General features: G+C 43.4%; 1 protein-coding gene across 3 annotated transcripts in view; it reads left to right on the top strand.

The window, feature by feature from the left end:
• The window catches only part of MTIF2 (mitochondrial translational initiation factor 2), a 113,350-nt gene that overhangs the window by 47,118 nt on the left and 45,041 nt on the right, over nucleotides 1-21,191 (top strand). For all 3 annotated transcript variants that reach the window (XM_068123760.2, XM_078781241.1, XM_068123771.2), the window contains 2 exons: nucleotides 9,323-9,497; nucleotides 19,557-19,717. In XM_068123760.2, coding sequence (XP_067979861.2) covers nucleotides 9,323-9,497; nucleotides 19,557-19,717 — 336 coding nt within the window. The remainder of the gene's footprint in view (nucleotides 1-9,322; nucleotides 9,498-19,556; nucleotides 19,718-21,191) is intronic.

The raw sequence follows: 21,191 nt of genomic DNA, 5'->3' as shown, positions 1-21,191 counted from the left end.
TCCATTCCTCATCCCTCAGATCGGCAGTCTGCAGCCTCCTCACTCTCTGCAGACCTGGCCAAAATCACAGACTGGTCAAACAAGTGGAACATGTCTTTCAATCCTGACAAATCTCACACTCTTACAATGTCTCTCCGAAAGGACCGACTGGACAACCCTCCCATCTACTTTCTCAACAATCCTCTCCAAGAAGTTCTGTCGCTCAAGCTTTTGGGTCTCACTATCTGCCATGATCTTTCTTGGGAAAACCACATTTCCAAGCTGGCCTCCAAAGCCAGTCGCCAACTGGGCATCCTCCGTCGTGCGAAGTCCTTCCTTGGCACACCTGAGCTCCTCACCACATACAAGGATTTCATCCGCAGCTCAATGGAATACTGTTCCCCCCTCTGGGCTGGTGCTCCTGCCTCACACCTTGCTCGGCTTCACGCTGTTGAGGCCAAAGCTTTCAGAATCATTGGAATCTCCTGCGATGTAGTCAACGCCGAGGGCCTTTCACTCACTCACCGCAGGCAGGTTGGTGGTCTTTCTGTCTTCTACCGACTCCTCTCCGGCCTTGCTCCCCCAGCTCTCTCTGTGCTCTGTCCCCCCAATATTCCTTCAGGTCGCACAAGATCTGCCTGCAACCCTCTTATGGTTAAACTGCCAAAGTCTAGGCTCTCTGCACACCTTCACTCTTTCATTCCCCTTTTCTCCCGCCTCTGGAACAAACTCCCCCACTCCCTTCAATCCCACTCCTCCCTCCAGGTCTTTAAAACAGCTGTTCACCACCATCTCTTATCGTCCCCCATCGAAAACCTTGATCTTTTCTACCCCCGGTAATTCACCCCAGAGTCCTTGCAGTGTTCATATGTTTTAATCCTCTCCCACCTCCCCCCAAGTCCTCCCGATGTCCCTGCTCTCAAATGTTGTGTTTGTGTCCTTCCCCCTCTTCCCCCTCTCTTTTGTGTCCTTCCCCCTCTCTCCCCATCTTGTCTGCCGCTCCCCTTGTTTTTTGTGTTTTGTGTGTCGGTTTGTCTTTTTGTGTGATTAATGTTAGCTCTTTCACGAGCCTCGATCTTGTATACAAAAAAAATAAAAAATAATAAAAAATAATAATATCCTCCTGACCCAGTTGTTCTATCAGACCTGTAGCCTCTGGTATTGTATTTCTGTCAGTACCACCATTTCCAGACCAGAAAAGGCAGGTGTCGCACAAGACACCAGAACTTTACCTTTCAATTTCCTTGATGTTTTTCTGTCTGCCATCAATCACTCCACCCTCGTCCATGCACTTGGACACACCGGAATCGTCCTCTGCCTCTGACCTACCATCCCCATTCACTGCTCCCCTCAGATACTCAAACTTATTTCCTTGTCTGATCTCCTTCCCTCTAACCTGTTATTCATTTATTTTCTCTGCTGCCAAACCCACATCACCTTAATCTTCTCCATGCTCAACTTCAGTCCATGCTTCCCAAATACCTCCTTCCTCTTCCCCAGTATATCCTACATATCACACTTACTCTCCACCACAACAGCCAGATCATCCGCATACGACATCCTCCCCAGAATACCTTTTATTTTTACCTTCCTGCTTACCAGCTCCATCAACATGATAAACATGATAAACATGAGTGGGCTACGAGCACTTCCCTGCCTCAAACAGATGTTCACGCTGAACTCCTCAGACATCTGAGGACCAACCAAAACTCTTCTCTTCGTTTTGTTGTACATCCCTTCCACCTGCCTAACTTCTGCTTCCAGCTCTCCTATCCAATCTCAGTTTTGCCCGAAAACATCTCTCTTGAGAGAGTGTCATAGGCCTTCTCCTTCCACAAATCCCAATTGAATTTCACCTTGCACGTTCAACCAATTCACCACCAGCTGTCTCAGCATGAACATTTAATCCGTCATCCCGCTACCCTTTTTAAACCAATGTTGCTCTTTGCTGATCTCCATCTCCACACTCTTCCTTATCCTCCTATTCAGAATCCTCTCCAGTACCTTCACGGCATGACAAAGGAGCGTAATGCCTTTGTACTTCTCTGGATGTTGAACATCGCCCTTCCCCTTCCATATCGACCCAATTAGCCCTGTCCTTCAATCCTCTGGAACTAAACCCTCTCTCATACATACATACATACATACATACGTACATACATACATACATATGTCCATACATACATATGTCCATACATACACTACATGACCAAAAGGATGTGGACACCCAAACATCACACATCTCATTCCAAAATCATGGGCATTAATGTGGAGTTGGTCCCCCCTCCCCCTCCCCACTTGCTGCTATAGCAGCCTCCACTCTTCTGGGAAGGCCTTCCACTAGATTTTGGAGCATTGCTGTGGGAAATTTGCTTCCATTCAGCCACAAGAGCATTAGTAAGGTCAGGCACTGATGTTGGCGATTAGGCTTGGCTTGCAGTTGGCATTCCAATTCATTCTAAAGGTGTTCAATGGGGTTGAGGTCAGGGCTCTGTGCAGGCCAGTCAAGTTCTTCCACACTGATCTCCACAAACCATTTCTGTACGGACTTCGCTTTGTGCACGGGGGCATTGTCATGCTGAAACAGGAAAGGGCCTTCCCCAAACTGTTGCCACAGAGTTGGAAGCACACAATCGTCTAGAATGTCATTGTATGCTGCAGCGTTAAGATTTCCCTTCAATGTATCTAAGGGGCTTAGCCCTAAGGGGCTTAGCGGCTTATAATTCCTCCTCCACCAAACTTTACAGTTGACACTATGCATTCGGGCAGGTAGTGTTCTCCTGACATCCGCCATACCCAGATTCGTCTGTCGGACTGACAAATGGTGAAGCGTGATTCATCACTCCAGATAACGCGTTTCCACTGCTCCAGAGTCTAATTGTGGCGAGCTTTACACCCCGCTCCAGCCGACGCTTGGCATTGCGCATGGTGATCCTATGCTTGTGTGCGGCTGCTCGGCAATGGAAACCCATTTCATGAAGCTTCCGACGAACAGTTGTTGTGCTGACGTTGCTTTCAGAGGCAGTTTAGAACTTGGTAGTGAGTGTTGCAACCGAGGACATACGTTTTTTGCGTGCTACACGCTTCAGCACTCGGTGGTCCCATTCTGTGAGCTTGTGTGGCCTACCACTTCACGGCTGAGCTGTTGTTGCCCCAAGACGTTTCCACTTCACAATAACAGCACTTACAGTTGACTGGAGCAGCTCTGGCAGGGCAGAAATTTGATCAACTCACTTGTTGGAAAGGTGGCATCCTAGGACGGTGCCACGTTGAAAGTCACTGAGCTCTTCAGTATGGCCCATTCTACCGCCAATGTTTGTCTATGGAGATTGCATGGCTGTGTGCTTGATTAAATATACCTGTCAGCAATGGGTGTGGCTGAAATGGCTGGATCCACTAATTTGAAGGGGTGTCCGCATACTTTTGGTCATGTAGTGTACATACATATGTCCATTATTGTCCATACATACATGTGTATATACATACATATGTACGTACATATGTATACATACATACATACATACATACATTCAACAGCCTCTTCATCCAACTGACTCCGACTTCTCCTGCTGCAATTAGCGTCTTTGTGTGGCATATATGCACCTCATCAATGCCTGACATTCTTCCCTTCTTCGTCCTTTTTAATGCTGTCCATACCTCCTCCTCCCTGATCTACACTTACTCTGAAAGAGGTGAGATTTTGAGAGATTTGATAATTGTAATTTATGAGACGGTGTGAATATTTGAAAGACAGTGTTCCATCGGTGAGAAGTTCCATATGCAAATATATCTTTTTCCAACCTCCTATTCTCTCTCGTCTTCTTCCATACATCTTTATTCCCCTCTCTCTCTTTTAATCGATCTTTCAATCATCCACATGCTTATGTAACAATTCATCCACAATCCACATGCATATGTAACAAATCCAGTCTCTCCTTCTGGCTTTGTTCTGCCTGTGATTTATGTACAAGTTCACCCTCAGCCTTAAGGGTGTAGTACTGGTGAACTTTCCAATATGCCTCTTTTAAAAACAAACTATGTTTTTACGGTTTAGATTCATACGTATTGTATAAACTCATTCAGTATTTCCTTTAAAATATCTAATGTTATCTTTACACGCAATTTACAAGAAATATAATATTTTGCATGAAATTTGTTATAACTTTAATTTGCATCATTCTTTTGGGCTGAAATTTGGACAGGATATTCAGAATATCACTTCCTTTAAAATGATGAAGGCTTTTGTTTATAGGAGTAGCCATTGTGGATTTATTGAAGGACAACCAAGTTTTATCTGGTAATTGGCATAATTAGCTAATTAGTGAACATTTGACATAATTTCACAAAATCTTCATCAGGTAGTAGAGTAACACATGTATAATACATGTACCAAGTTTTGTGTGAAAAGAATGATAGGTGACATAGAAGATAGAAGTAGAAATGTGTATTTAAATGTCTCTTTGAGACGACACAATGAGAAATGTGTCTTTCAATCCTGACAAATCTCACTCTCTTACTATGTCTCTCCGAAAAGATCGACTGGACAACCCTCCCATCTACTTACTCAACAATCCTCTCCAAGAAGTTCTGTCGCTCAAGCTTTTGGGTCTCACTATCTGCCATGATCTTTCTTGGGAAAACCACATTTCCAAGCTGGCCTCCAAAGCCAGTCGCCGACTGGGCATCCTCCGTCGTGCGAAGTCCTTCCTCGGCACACCTGAGCTCCTCACCACATACAAGGCTTTCATCCGCAGCTCAATGGAATACTGTTCTCCCCTATGGGCTGGTGCTCCTGCCTTACACCTGGCTCGGCTTCACGCTGTTGAATCCAAAGCTTTCAAAATCATTGGAATCTCCCGCGATGAAGCTATCTGTGAGGGCCTTTCACTCACTCACCGCAGGCAGGTAGGTGGTCTTTCTGTCTTCTACCGACTCCTCTCCGGCCTTGCTCCCCCAGCTCTCTCTGTGCTCTGTCCCCCAAATATTCCTACAGGTCGCACAAGATCTGCCAGCAACCCTCTGATGGTTAAACTGCCGAAATCTCGGCTCTCTGCTCACCTTCACTCTTTCATTCCTCTTTTCTCCCGCCTCTGGAACAAACTCCCACACTCCCTTCAATCCCTCTCCTCCCTCCAGGTCTTTAAAACAGCTGTTCACCACCATCTCTTATCTTCCCCCATCCAAAACCTTGATCTTTTCTACCCCCACTAATTCACCCCAGATCCACCTTGTTTGAAATTCCAACTTCTTTCCTGGAAATCCTGGCAGTGTCCATATGTTTATACCTCTCCCACCCCCCCCCCCCCTTCACATGCCTCCCCCCCAAAGCCCTCTCCCTCCCACAGATCTCTCGATGTCTCCATGTCTCTCGGTCCCTGCTCTCAAATGTTGTGTTTGTGTCCTTCCCCCTCTCTCCCCATCTTGTCTACTGCTCCCGATGTTATTTGTTTTATGTGTCTGTTTGTCTTTCTGTGTGATTAATGTTCGCTCTTTCACGAGCCTCGATCTTGTATACAAAAAAAAAAAAAAAAAAAAAACAACAACAAGTGTTCTTTGTTTTTCCTTGTTTTTTATTGACGGTCTAATTTATGCAAATTATATGCATGTAATATGACAAACCAACATGCATTTTAATGGAGATTGTCATAGGACACAACCGCAGCATGTAATATGACAAAGAAGCGTTGAAACTGGTCTGAGTTAAAGCCAAGATTATATCTTTCAAGAAAAACTGAAAATTAGATATTAACTTGACTTTGTTTTTGTGTAAAGGCCTCTCAAAGGTACCTATGTAGTTTTCTCAATTTTTCACCAGTACTACACCCTTAAACAAATGTTAAAATAATAAAATTAATAAACCATAGATTTTACATTTATTTTTACAATCATATTTTATTTGTCTTCAATGACTTCATATTAATTCGAATATATAGCAGACCTTGCATGGGCAACCTCTTCCGAGACAGGCCACACTGACATTTTGGTATGCACCTACAGGCAGCATTCCTGGGTGATCCCCACCCAAGCCACCCATCCAAATAATGTGACAAAATAACGTTGTGTCTGTGATGAGCAGGTGTGCTCGGTGCAATGGACATCACTCGTAATACAAGAGGCACTAATGATATTTTACTGAACTTCAGCACACCAAAAAATAACTTAGGGAAGAAAACCTGGAAAATTTTGAACAATTGCAGCCAAAAGTGCAAACTTGAACACAGTGCTTCAGAAAGCGGATGGGAAATTCAGACGCCATCATTGTCAGGAATAGTGACTTGTATGTGAATCCAAAACAGACTTTCAGGTTCATAAAGTCCATCTCTAATTGAGTTCCGTGGGATACCTAAGTTTAGGAAGCCTTTCACAAGACTTTCAATACTTGGAGAGATATCTGAGATTGTGACTCTCAGGCATCACTCCAGATGGTCATCGTTTTTCTGGATCTGTGGCTGGACTTTATGAACTTAATTCGCGAGAACTGCTTGCAGGCGCAAGTGCTGCCGAAAAGCAAAATCTTCTTCAGTACAAATGGCGATACACCTGGATTTTTGTCCATTGGGAAGTATTTACTACAAGTCTAAATTTCTTGAAACTTCAACTTCAGATCAAGTTTTCTTGTAGATCTATCAGCTCTCCATTTGAAGATGAGCTAGAGGGCCTCCTACCTCAACATGGAATGGTGCAGAGAGGGTGCCTAGGCTGGTTTCTTCTCTTCTAAAATCATCAAAATGGGATCGGAATTCCTGCCATCGTTTCGCCGTAGCTGTGTTTGCCACAACCGCAGTTTGTTTTGAAAAGATTTTGTGTGGTTGTACAACTCGTGAATAAGGTGACATTTTTTGCAGCTTGCTTGATGTTCAAGTCATCGAGGTGTGTTGTAATGTTGACGAGGAATGCCAAATCGGCCAGCCACTCTTCATCTGGTAATTCCAGCATAGACTTCAATTTCATGTCCATGAAGGTTGATACTTTGTCCTTGAGAGCATCAAATTGTTTAATGTTTTACCCTTACTGATCCAGCGTATGTCGGAATGATGGACGAGAAGGGAATTTTGAAACTGCCAATGATTCAAAAACTGATGTTTGATGAAATTGATGCGGGTAACAACCGAGCCAATAACATGCTTAAAACTAGAACAGTACTCGGTAGAGACCATACCTCTGCCTGGTTGGCCATATCACTCAATGGTGAAGAATCACTTAGAAAATTATACTAGCTGGATCCGGATTCGGATCTTCACCAAAATTGAATCGATTCTTCCTTGTCACACACACAACCAGTCCAACAAGTTTCGTCCAAATCCATCCATAACTTTTTGAGATATCCTGCTATGTATCGTTTTTGGCCCTATCTCCCAATGATGAAGAATCACTTAAAAAATTGAATAACTCTCATGTCCGAATCCATATTCAGATCTTCACCAAAATCGAATCGGATCGTCCTTGTCAGACACCCTACCGGTCCACCAAGTTTCGTCCAATTCCGTCCACAACCTTTTGAGATATCCTGCTATGTATCGTTTTGGCCCTATCTCCCAATGGTGAAGAATCACTTAAAAAATTATAGTAGCCGGATCCGAACCCGGATCTTCATCAAAATCGAATCATTTTGACCGTGTCACATACGCTACACCTCTGCCAAATTTCGTCCGAATCCGTCCACAACTTTTTGAGATATTTTGTTCACAAACAAACGGACAGACAAACGGACAGACAAACAGACAGGGGTGAAAACATAACCTCCATCCACCTTTGGTGGCAGAGGTAATGAAGCATCCTGGCACAGAGGTTCTGCTGCATAACACATTGGAAGACAGTCAATTCTTCAGGATCCAAGCTGAACAGTGATCTCTGCTTTAATCTGTGTAACTAGGCCTGTGTTAGCCTTCATCCCGCTAGTTGATATACCACTCAATTTCTCCCACTTCAGCTTGAAGTGGTCAAATGCAGCTTTCACCTCTGAGAAAAGATCTTCTCCCATCGTCATCCCTTTCAATGATTGAAGGACTAGTAGTTCCTCGATGACACTGAAATAATCATTGACTCCTCAGATGAAGATTGTGAGTTTGGCTGTATCAGTTTTCAGTGCTTTCATCAACAGTTATGGAAAAAGTGCTGAATTCTGATGCTTCTTTGCCCAATTGATTTTTTGGGATTTCATCAGTATGTTCACAGTGTCACATGATAACCTAATTTTCTCCATGTCTCTGCACTTATCCAGGCAGGGTATTTTCACAACATCAGTGAAACAATCCTTCAAAAACTCACCATCAGAATATGGTTTTGAAAAAGTAATTAGCTCAGACAATATAGTCAGCGTTGTTCTTCATGTTCCTGAACAGCATCTCTTGCCCAAGTAACATATTTTCGATTTCTGTACCTTGTATTTCCGTGCCTGCCCCCACAATTTGTTGTAGGTAGCGTGCTTCGAGGCTTGCCCCCACAAAGTTTATTACTCTCTCACGCAAAGTGAAAAGTGGGGTTAAGGAATTGGTTCATTTCTGTCTGTCTTTTTGTCTCTCTGTCCATTTATAGACGTCAGTTTATGATCGAGGAACAACCTGATTTCAGTTCAATGTTATATTTTAAACATGAATGGGGAAAAAGATGTAGTTTGCAGTATTTGGTTCTGAATTTGTCTCGATCGTGCATGTGCAGAGCGGAGTGAGATAATATTTTTACTCTGTTTGCCTCTCTGGCAGTCATTCCAAACAGGAAACAAAATTGAAAATCATTCCAAACAGGAAAGTTGCTGTTTTTAAGGACATCATAAAGGTCACAAACAACAGGCACGAAAAACGAATTGTAATGTGTTGAACAAGGTGGTGTAAAAGATGCTGCATTAATGGCGGTAAACCTACGAATTTTTTTTTTTCCCTACAACCTACAAAATCTTTATTTTATTTCACTTGGATTATTTACTTGAACACTGTAAAACAAAAAATCACCTTTTTAGCACTTTCAAAACTCTTACATTCAGCAGTACAGGTACTTTGAAAAAAAAAAATGAATGCCCTGAGGGCAGAGTAACTATGAGAAAAACTGAAAATCGGTATTCACGCCATGATGCCCTGAGGGCACAATAACTGTTTGAGATCACGACAAATATTGTGGCGCATAGCGTTGTGTGGTTACCATCACGCCTGTTATGCAAGGTTCACAAACAAAACAAACTTTAGTCGTGTTCGAAAACGCAAGGCAAGAGTTTAAAAAAAAACTCATCCCATGTCCTTTTTCGCAAGACTGCACGGGGTAAGGTGTTCTATGAACTCTCTAATTTCCTTAAAAGTTAGCTTTATTTTGTGTTTATGAACTTTAATAACTCTCATTTTCCAATCTACAGACCATGTGGTGGAGACGTTGCTGCACAGGAATGATGTGGACTTTGACCAGCTACGGCCCTCTACCATCCTTAGTGAGGAGTTTATTAAGGATTCCATTAAAGTCTCCCACATGGAGTATGCATGGGCCAGATTGACACAGGAAAAAGCTAGAAAGAACACGGATGTACTGCGAAGGTGATTGAATGTCTGTTAACTTATTTGTTGCTGTCCAAGAGCATTCTTTTGAGAAAGTTATGTTTGCTGTTGTGTTTGATTAACATTTAACTTTATGTAAAATATTGTTGGGGGGTTGTCGGAAATAGAAAGGAGGCATTAGCCAATTTCACATTAAGATTTTGTGATAAGGATTTGGTGCCATTCACCTGTATAAAGGCCAATGTTTCGGGTGCAATCGTCCTTTATACCACCACTGGTATTTCCAGTTTGATGAATCGACAGCTTAACGTTGTGTAGTTCTGTGTTCCCCTCTATCTGAAACTGGGTGGGGACTGGGCGAGACATGAGCATGGCGTGATGAGAGAAGCACCATCCTAACTAAAGAGTCAATGCTGGAGTATTCCCTTCCACACCCCGCCTCCCTGACACTTGACCTCTCAACACATGTTTAGATGCTCTGGTGAAAACGCGGAGTATCCCCCACCACTCGGAGTATCCCATATTAGATTCTGCTGTAAGTCGGCTATTCTCGAACTTTATACTTCACGCCCGACTGTGGTAATTAGTGGTTCTTATCTGGGACAAAAAACTTGACTATTAATGAAATGCAGAAAACTGTGTTCACAATTTCCCTCAGGAAACGTAACTGATATTGCTCACATCATCTTAATTCATTCATGACTCCATTAATGTCTTCCAATGGCTCCTTTTTATTTTTATACGTATATAAAAAATAAATTTATGGAAGAGCCGAGCTTTTATGAAGTCACGATAAGTGTGTATGCACAACACCATGTGTCTGCTTTGCAATGGGCAGGTATAACTTGGTCACCAGAGAGCAAGCAAGACCAGAGGTGAGCCATTAAAAAGATAGGCCATCAACCTGTTTGAGATGTAAATATTAGCAACAGGCCTTATATATGCTTTGCCATATCATGAGAGATGCCAATCATGTTGAGAGCTCTAGATTCTACAGAATCCAAGAGAGACAGTTGTAAAGTGCAGCTGTCAGACCAGAGGGGAGAGCAGTACTCCATTGAGCTCCGGGCTTTTTTAAATAAGGCCCTTTAGGTTGTGAGTAGTTTTGATTTTTAACTCATTTGGACGGTCATTCCGGGGAGCATATAGGATGGCGCATCGTCCATCTTGGTTCTATTTGTTATGAAATAATCCAAAACATTGTTTTTAAAGCAAAACCCGAATGAAGGAATCTAATCTCCAGAGATGCATGTGTAAATAGCAGGTGGTGCGGCTTGTCAATGTATACACAAAGAATTAAGTTAAGCACCCCTACACAAAGAATTAAGTTAAGCACCCCCTAATCCTGTCCTGAACCTGAACCCCCTCGAGCACGTTTGGGACATGTTGGGACGACAAATTGCGAAGATGGTCCCTCCAATAGCCAATCTGGATGAATTGGAACGTGCATTACATCGGGAATGGAACAACCTGCCACAGCAACGCATACGACGGCTTACAGGGTCTATGAGACGTAGGGTTGAGTCAGTGATCCGATCACGTGGGTCCTACACACGTTATTGACGCAAAGATCGCTAGAGGTCTTCTCAGAACAATGACTGTACGTTAGAAAACATAAACGTCATCCACACTGTCCGTGATGGACCTATAGCTCCATACTTAAATTGAGGTGAAAATATGCCTAAAATTCCCAAAAAATTTCACCTTAAATTATTCAGAATAAAATATTGAAAACGGCATGATTGTTATGTTTTTATGTGACCATAATATCACTTCTCCAGAAAATATAGCAATATCATGGGTATATTACACTGTTTTGACGACAACAAACTTGTAATGTGCGAGGTTGTAAAAAAACGGGGGGGGGGGGGGGGTGCTTAACTTAATTCTTTGTGTATAGTTTGGTGGCTGACACTTTCTTGAGGTCCAGACAAAATGTGATGATTACACCTAAATTCATTTCTACTCCTTTACTTGCGTGGCTTACCTGAGGTTACATTTGCTTTTAGTCTGGAAATGTATTTAATTTTTACAGGAATATTTTGTGTTTAAATGGCCAATTAATATGAAGAATATTCAGGATTTGACTTCAAAGCTTCTGGAAACCATGCTGGTCTTTGGGGAATTGCTATGTGGCAATTCCAGATTGCCAGTAAAATGTTAGATGGTTCATTAATGACCTTTGTGGAGAGTGTCTTCAATATGTGACACTCGTCCACACTTTGGTGACTTAGGCTCCTTTCAAACTCACAATTCTAATCCAAATCAAAGGGAGGGGGAAAAGTAGAGTCCCTGTAGAGAGAGAGTTGCGACATGAAGAGTCCGAAAAAAATTGGTCACGTGGTCTGTGGACGCCATGTTGTTTCCTGTCCGATCTTCGCGTGTACTGGCCTTGCATTGAATACATACGAGGAACAACAACAGGCATTTTAAAGGCCATTTTCCCTGCAAGAGCAGGGGTTAGCCCTGCAGTCCCCATGACAATCTTCTCCATTTTGCCCTATTTTCTGCATCTCCCCTTGTTAACCCCCTTGCCCGCATTTCTTCTTCGACCATCTTCAGCCAAGTCTTTCTCGGTCTTCCCCATCCTCTACTTCCCTCCACATTCATTTCCATCACTCTTCTCAACCAGTCACTTTCATCCTTCCTCAACACATGACCAAACCATCTCAAACTGTTTCTCTTCACAGCATCCATCACAGGCTCTATTCCCATCATCTTTCGCAATTCATCATTTGTCTTCCTCTCTCTCAACGATACTCCACACATCCACCGAACCATTTGCATTTCCACCCTTTCCAGCCTTCGTTGCTGCTCTACGTTCATTACCCATGTCTCGCTCCCATAAATCATAACACTTCTCACACATGCAGCATACACCTTTCCCTTCAGCTTCAACGACACTCGCCTCCTCGTCAGCACGCCACTCAGTTCCCGAAACTTCTTCCATGCACATCTCACTCTAGCAACCGTTGCCGAGTCTGATCCACCTTCTCCATTCAGCATGTCTCCGAGGTAACAAAATGTTTTCACACCTTCCAGCTTCACGCCGTCTCCAAGATCCAACTCAACATTTCCTCCATCTGCAGCTCCCTCTGTGCACACCTTACACTTGAATGTAGCTGCCACACTGGTTAATGACCCTCTCAAACCACTACATTTTTGATGACCCCACTCAGCGCACATTGTACATTGAATTGAGTTCACTCCGACACCCTTCCTGCACAAAGCACATGGCCACTTCCCAGTTCTTTCCACCTCACCACATGCTTTACCACTTGCCATCACCTTTGTTTTTCCGATATTCACCTTCAGACCTTTCGTCTCCATACATTCATTCCACTTGTTCATCTTTTCCTTCAGTCCATCCATACTTTCTGCAATCAACACCAGATCATCTGCATACAACAACTCCCACGGTAAACCCTCCTTTACATTCCGAGCCAGCACCTCCATCACAGCTACAAATAGTAGTGGACTTAGTACCAACCCCTGATGCACTCCCACCTTCACCTCAAACTCACCACTGTTCCCGTCCTTCGTCCTTACAGCTGTGCGCGCTCTTTTGTACATTGCCATCACTACTCTGATCAACCATTCCTCCACTCCTAACTTCCTCAATGCCCATGTCACTACTTCACGTGGAACTCTATCGAATGCTTTCTCCAGATCAACAAACCCAAGAAACAACTTCTTCCTCTTCTCCATGTACTTCTCCTGCAACTGCCTCACAATAAAAAGCGCGTCTGTCGTTCCTCTTCCTGGCATAAATCAAAACTGCATTTCGTCAATCTTCACTTTCTTCCTTATCCTCCTCTCCAACACCCTTTCCAATACCTTCATTTCATGCTCCAATAACTTTATCGCTCGATACGAGCCACAGTCCAGAGGGTCACCTTTCCCCTTGTATAGAGGGACGAGGGTACTCAGTTCCCAATCCACTGGAATGCGGCCTTCTTTCACCACCAGATTGCAGATCTCGGTCATTCTCTTCACATCCCAATTTCCCGCTGCCTTCAACATATCTCCCCACAACACCCATTGGCCCTCCCGCTTTTCTACTCTTCATTGCTTTAATCGCTTCCTCAACTTCCTTCTCGGTTATCTTCTCTGCCGGTCCTAAAACTGGGTTACTCTCTATGTTGCCATCCCATTCATTCTCTGCATTCAACAGTATTTCCATATATCTCTTCCATCTTCCTTTAATTCCATCTGGGTCCACAACGATTTGTCCCACTTTATCCTTCAAGCAACTCACCCACATCACATCACACCTCTCTTTCGCTATCTGCTTTGCAATCCTGAATACTGCTCTCTGACCCTCTTCCAAATCCGAGCGTTCTCCGAACATTTTCCTACATGCCTCCTGCGCCTTTGCTACCTCTTTCTTTGCAGCCTTCTTGGCTGCCTCATAACTTTCATGCTCTTCCTTTTCTGCCCCCGTACCCTTCACCTTCTGCCACTCCTTGAACTTCTTCCTCTTCTCGACAATCTTCTTTCCAACTTCATCATCCCACCACCATGTTTCCGAGTGCCTCGGTGGTCCTTTTATCCATCCACATATCTCACCAACGGCTCCCAACAGACTATCTTTCATTGACATCCAACCACTTTCAAGCTCAACCACATCATCCTCTACCATACTCAGCCTCTCTTTGAATGCGTCCCTCACTGTCACCTCTTTCAACCTCCACACCTTCATTCTCGGTTGGTACTTCACACGCCGAGCTCTCTTCGCACCTTTCAACCTTATGTCGCAGACAACCAAGTGGTGCTGTGAAACAGCCTCCTCCCCCGGGATCACCTTTGTGTCCCGAGGTGCCCCCTATCTCGCCTACGCACCATCAGGTAGTCAACGGTTGTTATCGACCGACCTAACGTGTATGTAACAAGCTTATTATCCTCTTTCTGGAACTGAGTATTACAAATCAACAAATCAGCTCCATCAGCAAACTCCAAAATCCTTTCACCTTCTCCATTTCTCACACCATATCCGTAACCCCCATGAACTCCCTCAAAACCGTCCATACTCCTTCCCACATGTCCATTTAGGTCTCCTCCTACCACAACTACTTCCTTATCTTTCACGCTTTCCATCAGCTTCTCTATTGCACACCAGAATTTGTCCTTCTCTTCATCGCTCCGACCAACCTGTGGAGCATATCCCAGATGAGCTTGGTTGAGATGACGCTCACCAAGAGCTTTCCAATCATCATTTTCACCATCATCAACCTTTCACTCACTCTCGTCACACTCACCACACTGTCGACAAACTCCTCAGAAAACAGGACACCAACACCATTCACGCCTTCTGGGCACCCTTGCCACACAAACTTGTATTTCTGTCCCTGCCTACCCTTCACCATTCTCACACCACTTCCCTTCCATCTTGTCTCCTGCACACAACATATGTCCACTCTTCTTCTGACCAATACTTCCACCACTTCTCCTGATCTCCCTGTCATTGTCCCTACATTCCATGTCCCAAACCTCAGAAACCGATCTCCACGTCGGGCATCAGACTTTTTGTCGTCATAAATGGAGTGATTTCCACCCTTGCTTCGATCGGGTTCCCCACCTTGAGTTTTGACGAGAGGGAGTGGGGTCCCCCACGGGGTACTTCGGGCTGTACCCTGCCCATATCTAGTTGTAATTGTCATGGTTCTCTTTTTGAGGCAATGTTTTTATGGCCGGATGCCCTTCCTGACGCCAACCCTTTTAGTCGCCTCTTACGACACGCAGGGATACGGTGTACCTATTCTAAACCGGGGTACACACATACGAGGAACGATCTATTTTATTGTCTGGCTTTGTTTGTTGTCTTTAATAATACTTAATAATGTGAGTATTGTCTTTAATACTCACACTCATTCTAATGACGCCAAATACTTAAGATCACATGCTGATAAGACTCTCCTTGTCTGTAATAGAACTCATATGCCATACGGGGACAAAGCCTTTTGCAACTCAGTACCTGCCCTCTGGAACAAGCAACCTATAACTATTCGGACCTCACACAACATAAAAACTTTCAAATCAAAACTCAAAACACATTTATTTCCAAAGTAACTTTGTATTTTTTGAAAAGTAGCTTTAAGGCGTATTCTTCTAAGATTGTGTAATGTAAGTTGTCGTCTTCAAGATATGTTGTGAAGCGCTTTGTTCATTTCATGCTAATATAAATACTGTTATTATTGTTATTATTATTATGTACATGTATGTAATTTGGAATAGTTTAGATGTACACCATACAACTCATTGTACATTGCTATGAAAAACGGGTATGTTTTACATGCATACTCTTCCATTGCGTCTGGATTACAATTTCTGGGCCTTTTATATAATTACAATTTAATTGTGCATATGTATTTCTCACGGTGCGCCTACATGAAAAGTTAAATTACTTTTTAATTTTCGTATTTAAAATCAACATTTCTGTCATTTGTCAAGATGGTTTTAAGGCAATCTTGTTATAATAATAGGAATTTATATAGCGTAAATTGCAGGAGCCTCTAAGCGCTTCGAAAAGAGAAGAAAGCCAACGATATGAATATACAAATACAAATTATACAAGAAGAAAACCTAAGATATAATAAGATGTCAGCATTTTCAAATAAATGAGTCTTTAACAGAGATTTGAAAATGTTCACATTGTCGGCTTTGTGTGCATGCAAGGTAGTCCAGAAAATGATAGGCACTTCCTGTCCCCCCTTTCCCTTTTATTCCTTTTCCCCCTCTCCTCCCTCTCCTCCCCACATAAAACTACATTTCTGAACAAAGATTATTGCAATAAACAAAATCCGATTCTTATCTTGGACTAAGAGAAAATCATATCAAAAGCGAGGGGCATGGTGCAAATCACAAATTACACAATGTAGGCACTCAAATTTTATACTAGGTTATGCACAATGTATACACACTAGCGGGCAGTGCACTAGTGCGTGGCGCAAACAATGGAAACAAAATGGCTTCTAATTCCGGGTTGTCGTAACTCTCTCTATACAGGGACTCTAGGGCAAAGCGCCCCTCCCTTTATATAAGGGATAGTTTCTCTGTATGCAGCTTTAACATTGGGACTGACGATACGTTTCTCGGTTTCTTCTGGATTAAATCGGCTTCAAATTTCAGAAGTAAATGCTTTGTACATCGAGGTAATGTGGTCCAAATTTCAGCAACGTCTGTTTCCACTTTCTTGAGTTTTATTTAGAAAACCCTCGAAATCACATTGGTGTATGTCCGTCCGTCCGTCCGTCTCCCCAAAATGTGTTGGCGCTCATATCTCAAGGGCTATACATTGAAACTGGCTGAAACTTGGAATATACATCGGCCAATAGATCTGGTTAATGGCTTTCGAAACAAATCCACTTCAGTGTTATAGTTGTTGCTTTAAAATTAAATATATAAAATATATATGCATAAATAAATATTTAAAAATACAGGGTGTTTCAAAAAGATGGACCCGATTTGAAATCGCTATATCTCTGCAACCACGAACCGCCCATAAATGAACCTCTTACCACTTGAAAGGGCGGGGCATAGAGTTTCACATGACCACCGCTAGATGGCTCTCCGAGCACACCAACAGCCTCTAGCCTCAGTCGTTCGCAAGATGGTGACCCACGTAACACAAGGCGTTTTGCGTTCTGCATTTCAGCAAGACTGAATCCATAATTGCGGTGCAGCGTGCGTTTCAACGGCGTTTTGGCATTGATCCGCCAATGCCAAAGAGCATTCGTTGTTGGTACCGACAATTTGAGGAAACAGGCTGTTTATGTAAGGGGAAGAGCCCAGGGCGACCACGCACTTCAGAGGAAAACGTGAGAAGAATTCGAGAGTTTTCTGCGTAGCCCGCGCAAGTCCACTCGTCGTGCCAGCCGAGAACTTGCGATCCCTCATATGACTGTCTGGCGTGTGTTAAGGCGACGTTTAATCCTGAGGCCATACCAGTTGCAACTGGTACAGGCTCTTCATACAGGTGACAAAGGAAAGCATGTAGAATTTAGTGATGCGATGTTACAGAACATTGAAGACGACAGCTTCTTACCGCGTTTGATTTTTAGTGATGAAGCAACGTTTCATCTAAGCGGTAAAGTTAACCGTCACAATGTGCGCATATGGGGACTAGAGAATCCACACGAAACTGTCGAGCATGAGCGTGATTCCCTGAAAGTGAACGTGTTTTGTGCCGTTTCTCAAATAAAGGTTTATGGCCCTTTCTTTTTCGAGGGAAAAACAGTTAAGGGGCAAATCTATCTCGAAATGCTGCAGAACTGGCTCTTTCCACAACTTAATGAAGATTCCGATGACTTCATTTTTCAGCAAGACGGAGCACCGCCACATTGGCACCTGCAGGTTCGACGTTTTCTAAATGACACACTGCCTCAACGTTGGATAGGTCGCACGGGACCCCAAGACTTGGCGCTACACTCTTGGCCCCCAAGATCCCCAGACATTACACCCTGCGATTTTTTTCTTGTGGGGATACGTCAAAGACAGTGTTTTTGTGCCACCATTAGCGACTAATCTGGATGACCTCAAAAACAGAATCACGGCAGCGGTGACTTCAGTGAAAGAAGACACTGAGAGACGTTTGGGACGAATTCAACTATTGTCTCGATGTTGTCCTTGTAGCAGGTGGAGGGCACATAGAGCATTTATAAAATGGTTAGTAAAACTTGATAACTCATTAAACCGTTTGTAACTTTTTGTGTAATTGTAACATGTTGCCATCGTGAAATATACTGCTTTGAAATTGGGTCCATCTTTTTGAAACACCCTGTATATACACACTTTATAACTGTACAGGTCGTCCAGCATGCACGCGAGATTTTTTGAATGTTCCTTCTTTTCTATTGTTCGACATTTTCTATAAGCTATGGAATGTCCCTTCTTTTCTCTACTTTGCCACATGGCACATACCCTTATATAAAGGTGCCCCTGGCATTTTACCCAAGAATTTTGTTAATAATCCAGTTTTTTGCCATCAAAAGTGAAACGGTAATTTGTTATGGGCATAGCCTGCAGGGCAATGCCGTCTAGAACAGCGTTTGTTTGTCTGTCTGTATGTATGTATGCATGTCCTTCACAAACATCCATCAATCTGAGCTGAGGATCTGGTCACATGACAGGGGAACAGCATTTAGTAACTATTACAGTGCATATTTTACTAAAAGGAAATGTAATAACCTTCTGTGGAATGTTTTGGGGTCCCAGTGGGTGTTGTAAGGTAGGTAGGCACGAAGCTGGTTTCAGAAATTCCTCAATACAATTATTATTTTGAAATGCGATCGACACGGACTTTGCTCCCAAATCCGGAAGTGAACAGATGACGACGGTGCGCTGCTTCGATAATATCTCAATACAATTGTGATTTAACATTATATTTTGATGTATTAATATTATAGTATTTATTTGTGATTGGAATGATGAATGATGCTGTTTGGAATGAAAATATAGAGATAATCGAGTTTGAGGCAGATTGAGGAAATGATGTGAGGGTTTCCATCCATGACATTCACTGATTCCCCATTTGCAGTTTTGCCATTGACTGGATATAGCAACATTCAGACTGGGTACGTTTTTTGTCCAAGTCCTTTACAAACTTGCTGTAAATGCCTGACGTTCGACTGAAGGTAGCACAGGAATGTGGCATTTATTGGTTCATCATTTGCCATTCACCGTTTGTTTTTTACCCAAGTAATTCACGAACTGGCTGTCCATGCCTGAAGTCAAAAAAAATTAATACTTACATTATTTGCTATCTGCTAACTGGTATCCTCTCCTAGGTCATACTATCCTCTTTAACTAAAGTATCAAACAAGCCTGTCTGCGCTGTTGTTGGACTATCGGTCTTGTTTTTTCAACTGGAGGCATTTCAAATTCCCTCCATATGCAGCTTCTAAGCAGTGTGAAAGGCTCAGCTTATTTGCTTTCAAATTGTCCCCTACCCCCAGAAGACCTTAGTTTTGTTTGGAAGACATTCCCACTCTTTCTCATCAGTAGCACAGAACTTTTAAACTGCCCCTAAATTTAACAAATGTGTGTTGTTATTGGAGTCCTTTTTTAAGAGTTGCACTTGTTTTTTCTATCATTAAACAGACCACCTGCAGATCCAAGTGTCCTTGTGCCACGGTCACCAGTAGTCACTGTAATGGGCCATGTAGACCATGGCAAAACAACTTTATTGGATAGTCTACGAAGTGCCCAGGTGGCAGCCGGAGAGGCTGGTGGCATCACACAGCACATTGGAGCTTTCAGAGGTAAATACACAAATCATATTTGCACCTCAACAAATCATTGTGTGTGTGTGTGTGTGTGTGTGTGTGTGTGTGTGTGTGTGTGTGTGTGTGTGTGTGTGTGTGTGTGTGTGTGTGTGTGTGTGTGTGTGTGTGTGTGTGTGTGTGTGTCATACATCATTGTCAATTATGTGTGTCTTCTTGCTCACCACAGACAGGTTGGTAGCTTTGCAGTTTTTTTTTACCTTCTCTATTCTGTTCACTTTGCCTTCTCATCAATCTGTATGTCGTATGTCCATTATATGCCAGAAGTTGGTTTATCATCAATTTGGTTTCAGATCAGGTCACTCAGCTCTAATTTCCTGTTTGACATTGAGGACCTCCATCCATTGTTGAGACAGCAGAAGCAGCATGTCCAGAGTAGTCTCCCTTGACATATCACATGCCTTCGATACCGTCTGGCACCTTGCTCTGCTCACCAAACTCTCCTCCTTTGGTATCCATGGAAATCTCCACGTATGGTTTGCGAACTTCCTCTCTGGTCGAAGTCAACGTGTGGCCCTGAATGGGTTTCTCTCATCTCCCCTTCCTGTTCAGGCTGGAGTTCCCTAAGGCAGTGTTCTGGGCCCTGTGCTTTTTCTGGTCTTCATCAATGATCTCTCTGACTCTCTGGAAAATCCTATCTATCTCTTTGCTGATGACTTCACTCTCTGCCGCTCCATACCTCATCCCTCAGGTCGGCAGTCTGCAGCCTCCTCACTCTCTGCAGACCTGGACAAAATCACAGACTGGTCAAACAAGTGGAACATGTCTTTCAATCATGATAAATCTCACACTCTCACTATGACTCTCTGAAAAGACCGTCTGGACAACCCTCCCATCTACTTTCTCAACAATCCTCTCCAAGAAGTTCTGTCACTCAAGCTTTTGGGTCTCACTATCTGCCATGATTTTTCCTGGGAAAACCACATTTCCAAGCTGGCCTCCAAAGCCAGTCGCCGACTGGGAATCCTCCGTCGTGCCAAGTCCTTCCTTGGCACACCTGAGCTCCTCACCACAGACATGGCTTTCATCCACAACTCAATGGAATACTGTTCTCCCCTCTGGGCTGGTGCTCCTGCCTCACACCTAGCTCGGCTTCACGCTGTTGAAACCAAAGCTTTCAGAATCATTGGAATCTCCCGTGATGAAGCTAACTCCGAGGGCCTTTCACTCACTCACCGCAGGCAGGTTTGGTGGTCTTTCTGTCTTCTACCGACTCCTCTCCGGCCTAGCTCCCCCAACTCTGTCTGTGCTTTGTCCCCCAAATATTCCTACAGGGCACACAAGATCTGCCAGCAACCCTCTTATGGTGAAACTGCAAAAATCAAGACTCTCGGCTCACCTTCACTCTTTCATTCCTCTTTTCTCCCACCTCTGGAACAAACTCCCTCACTCTCTTCAATCCCACTCCTCCCTTCAGCTCTTTAAAACAGCTGTTTACCACCATCTCTTATCT

The sequence above is a fragment of the Myxine glutinosa genome, chromosome 1 (genome assembly GCF_964187855.1).
Source record: "Myxine glutinosa chromosome 1, kmMyxGlut1.1, whole genome shotgun sequence".
Taxonomy (NCBI): Eukaryota; Metazoa; Chordata; class Myxini; order Myxiniformes; family Myxinidae; genus Myxine; species Myxine glutinosa.
The sequence above is the reverse complement of the archived record's forward strand: the minus strand, read 5'-3'. Positions and strand labels throughout refer to the sequence as shown.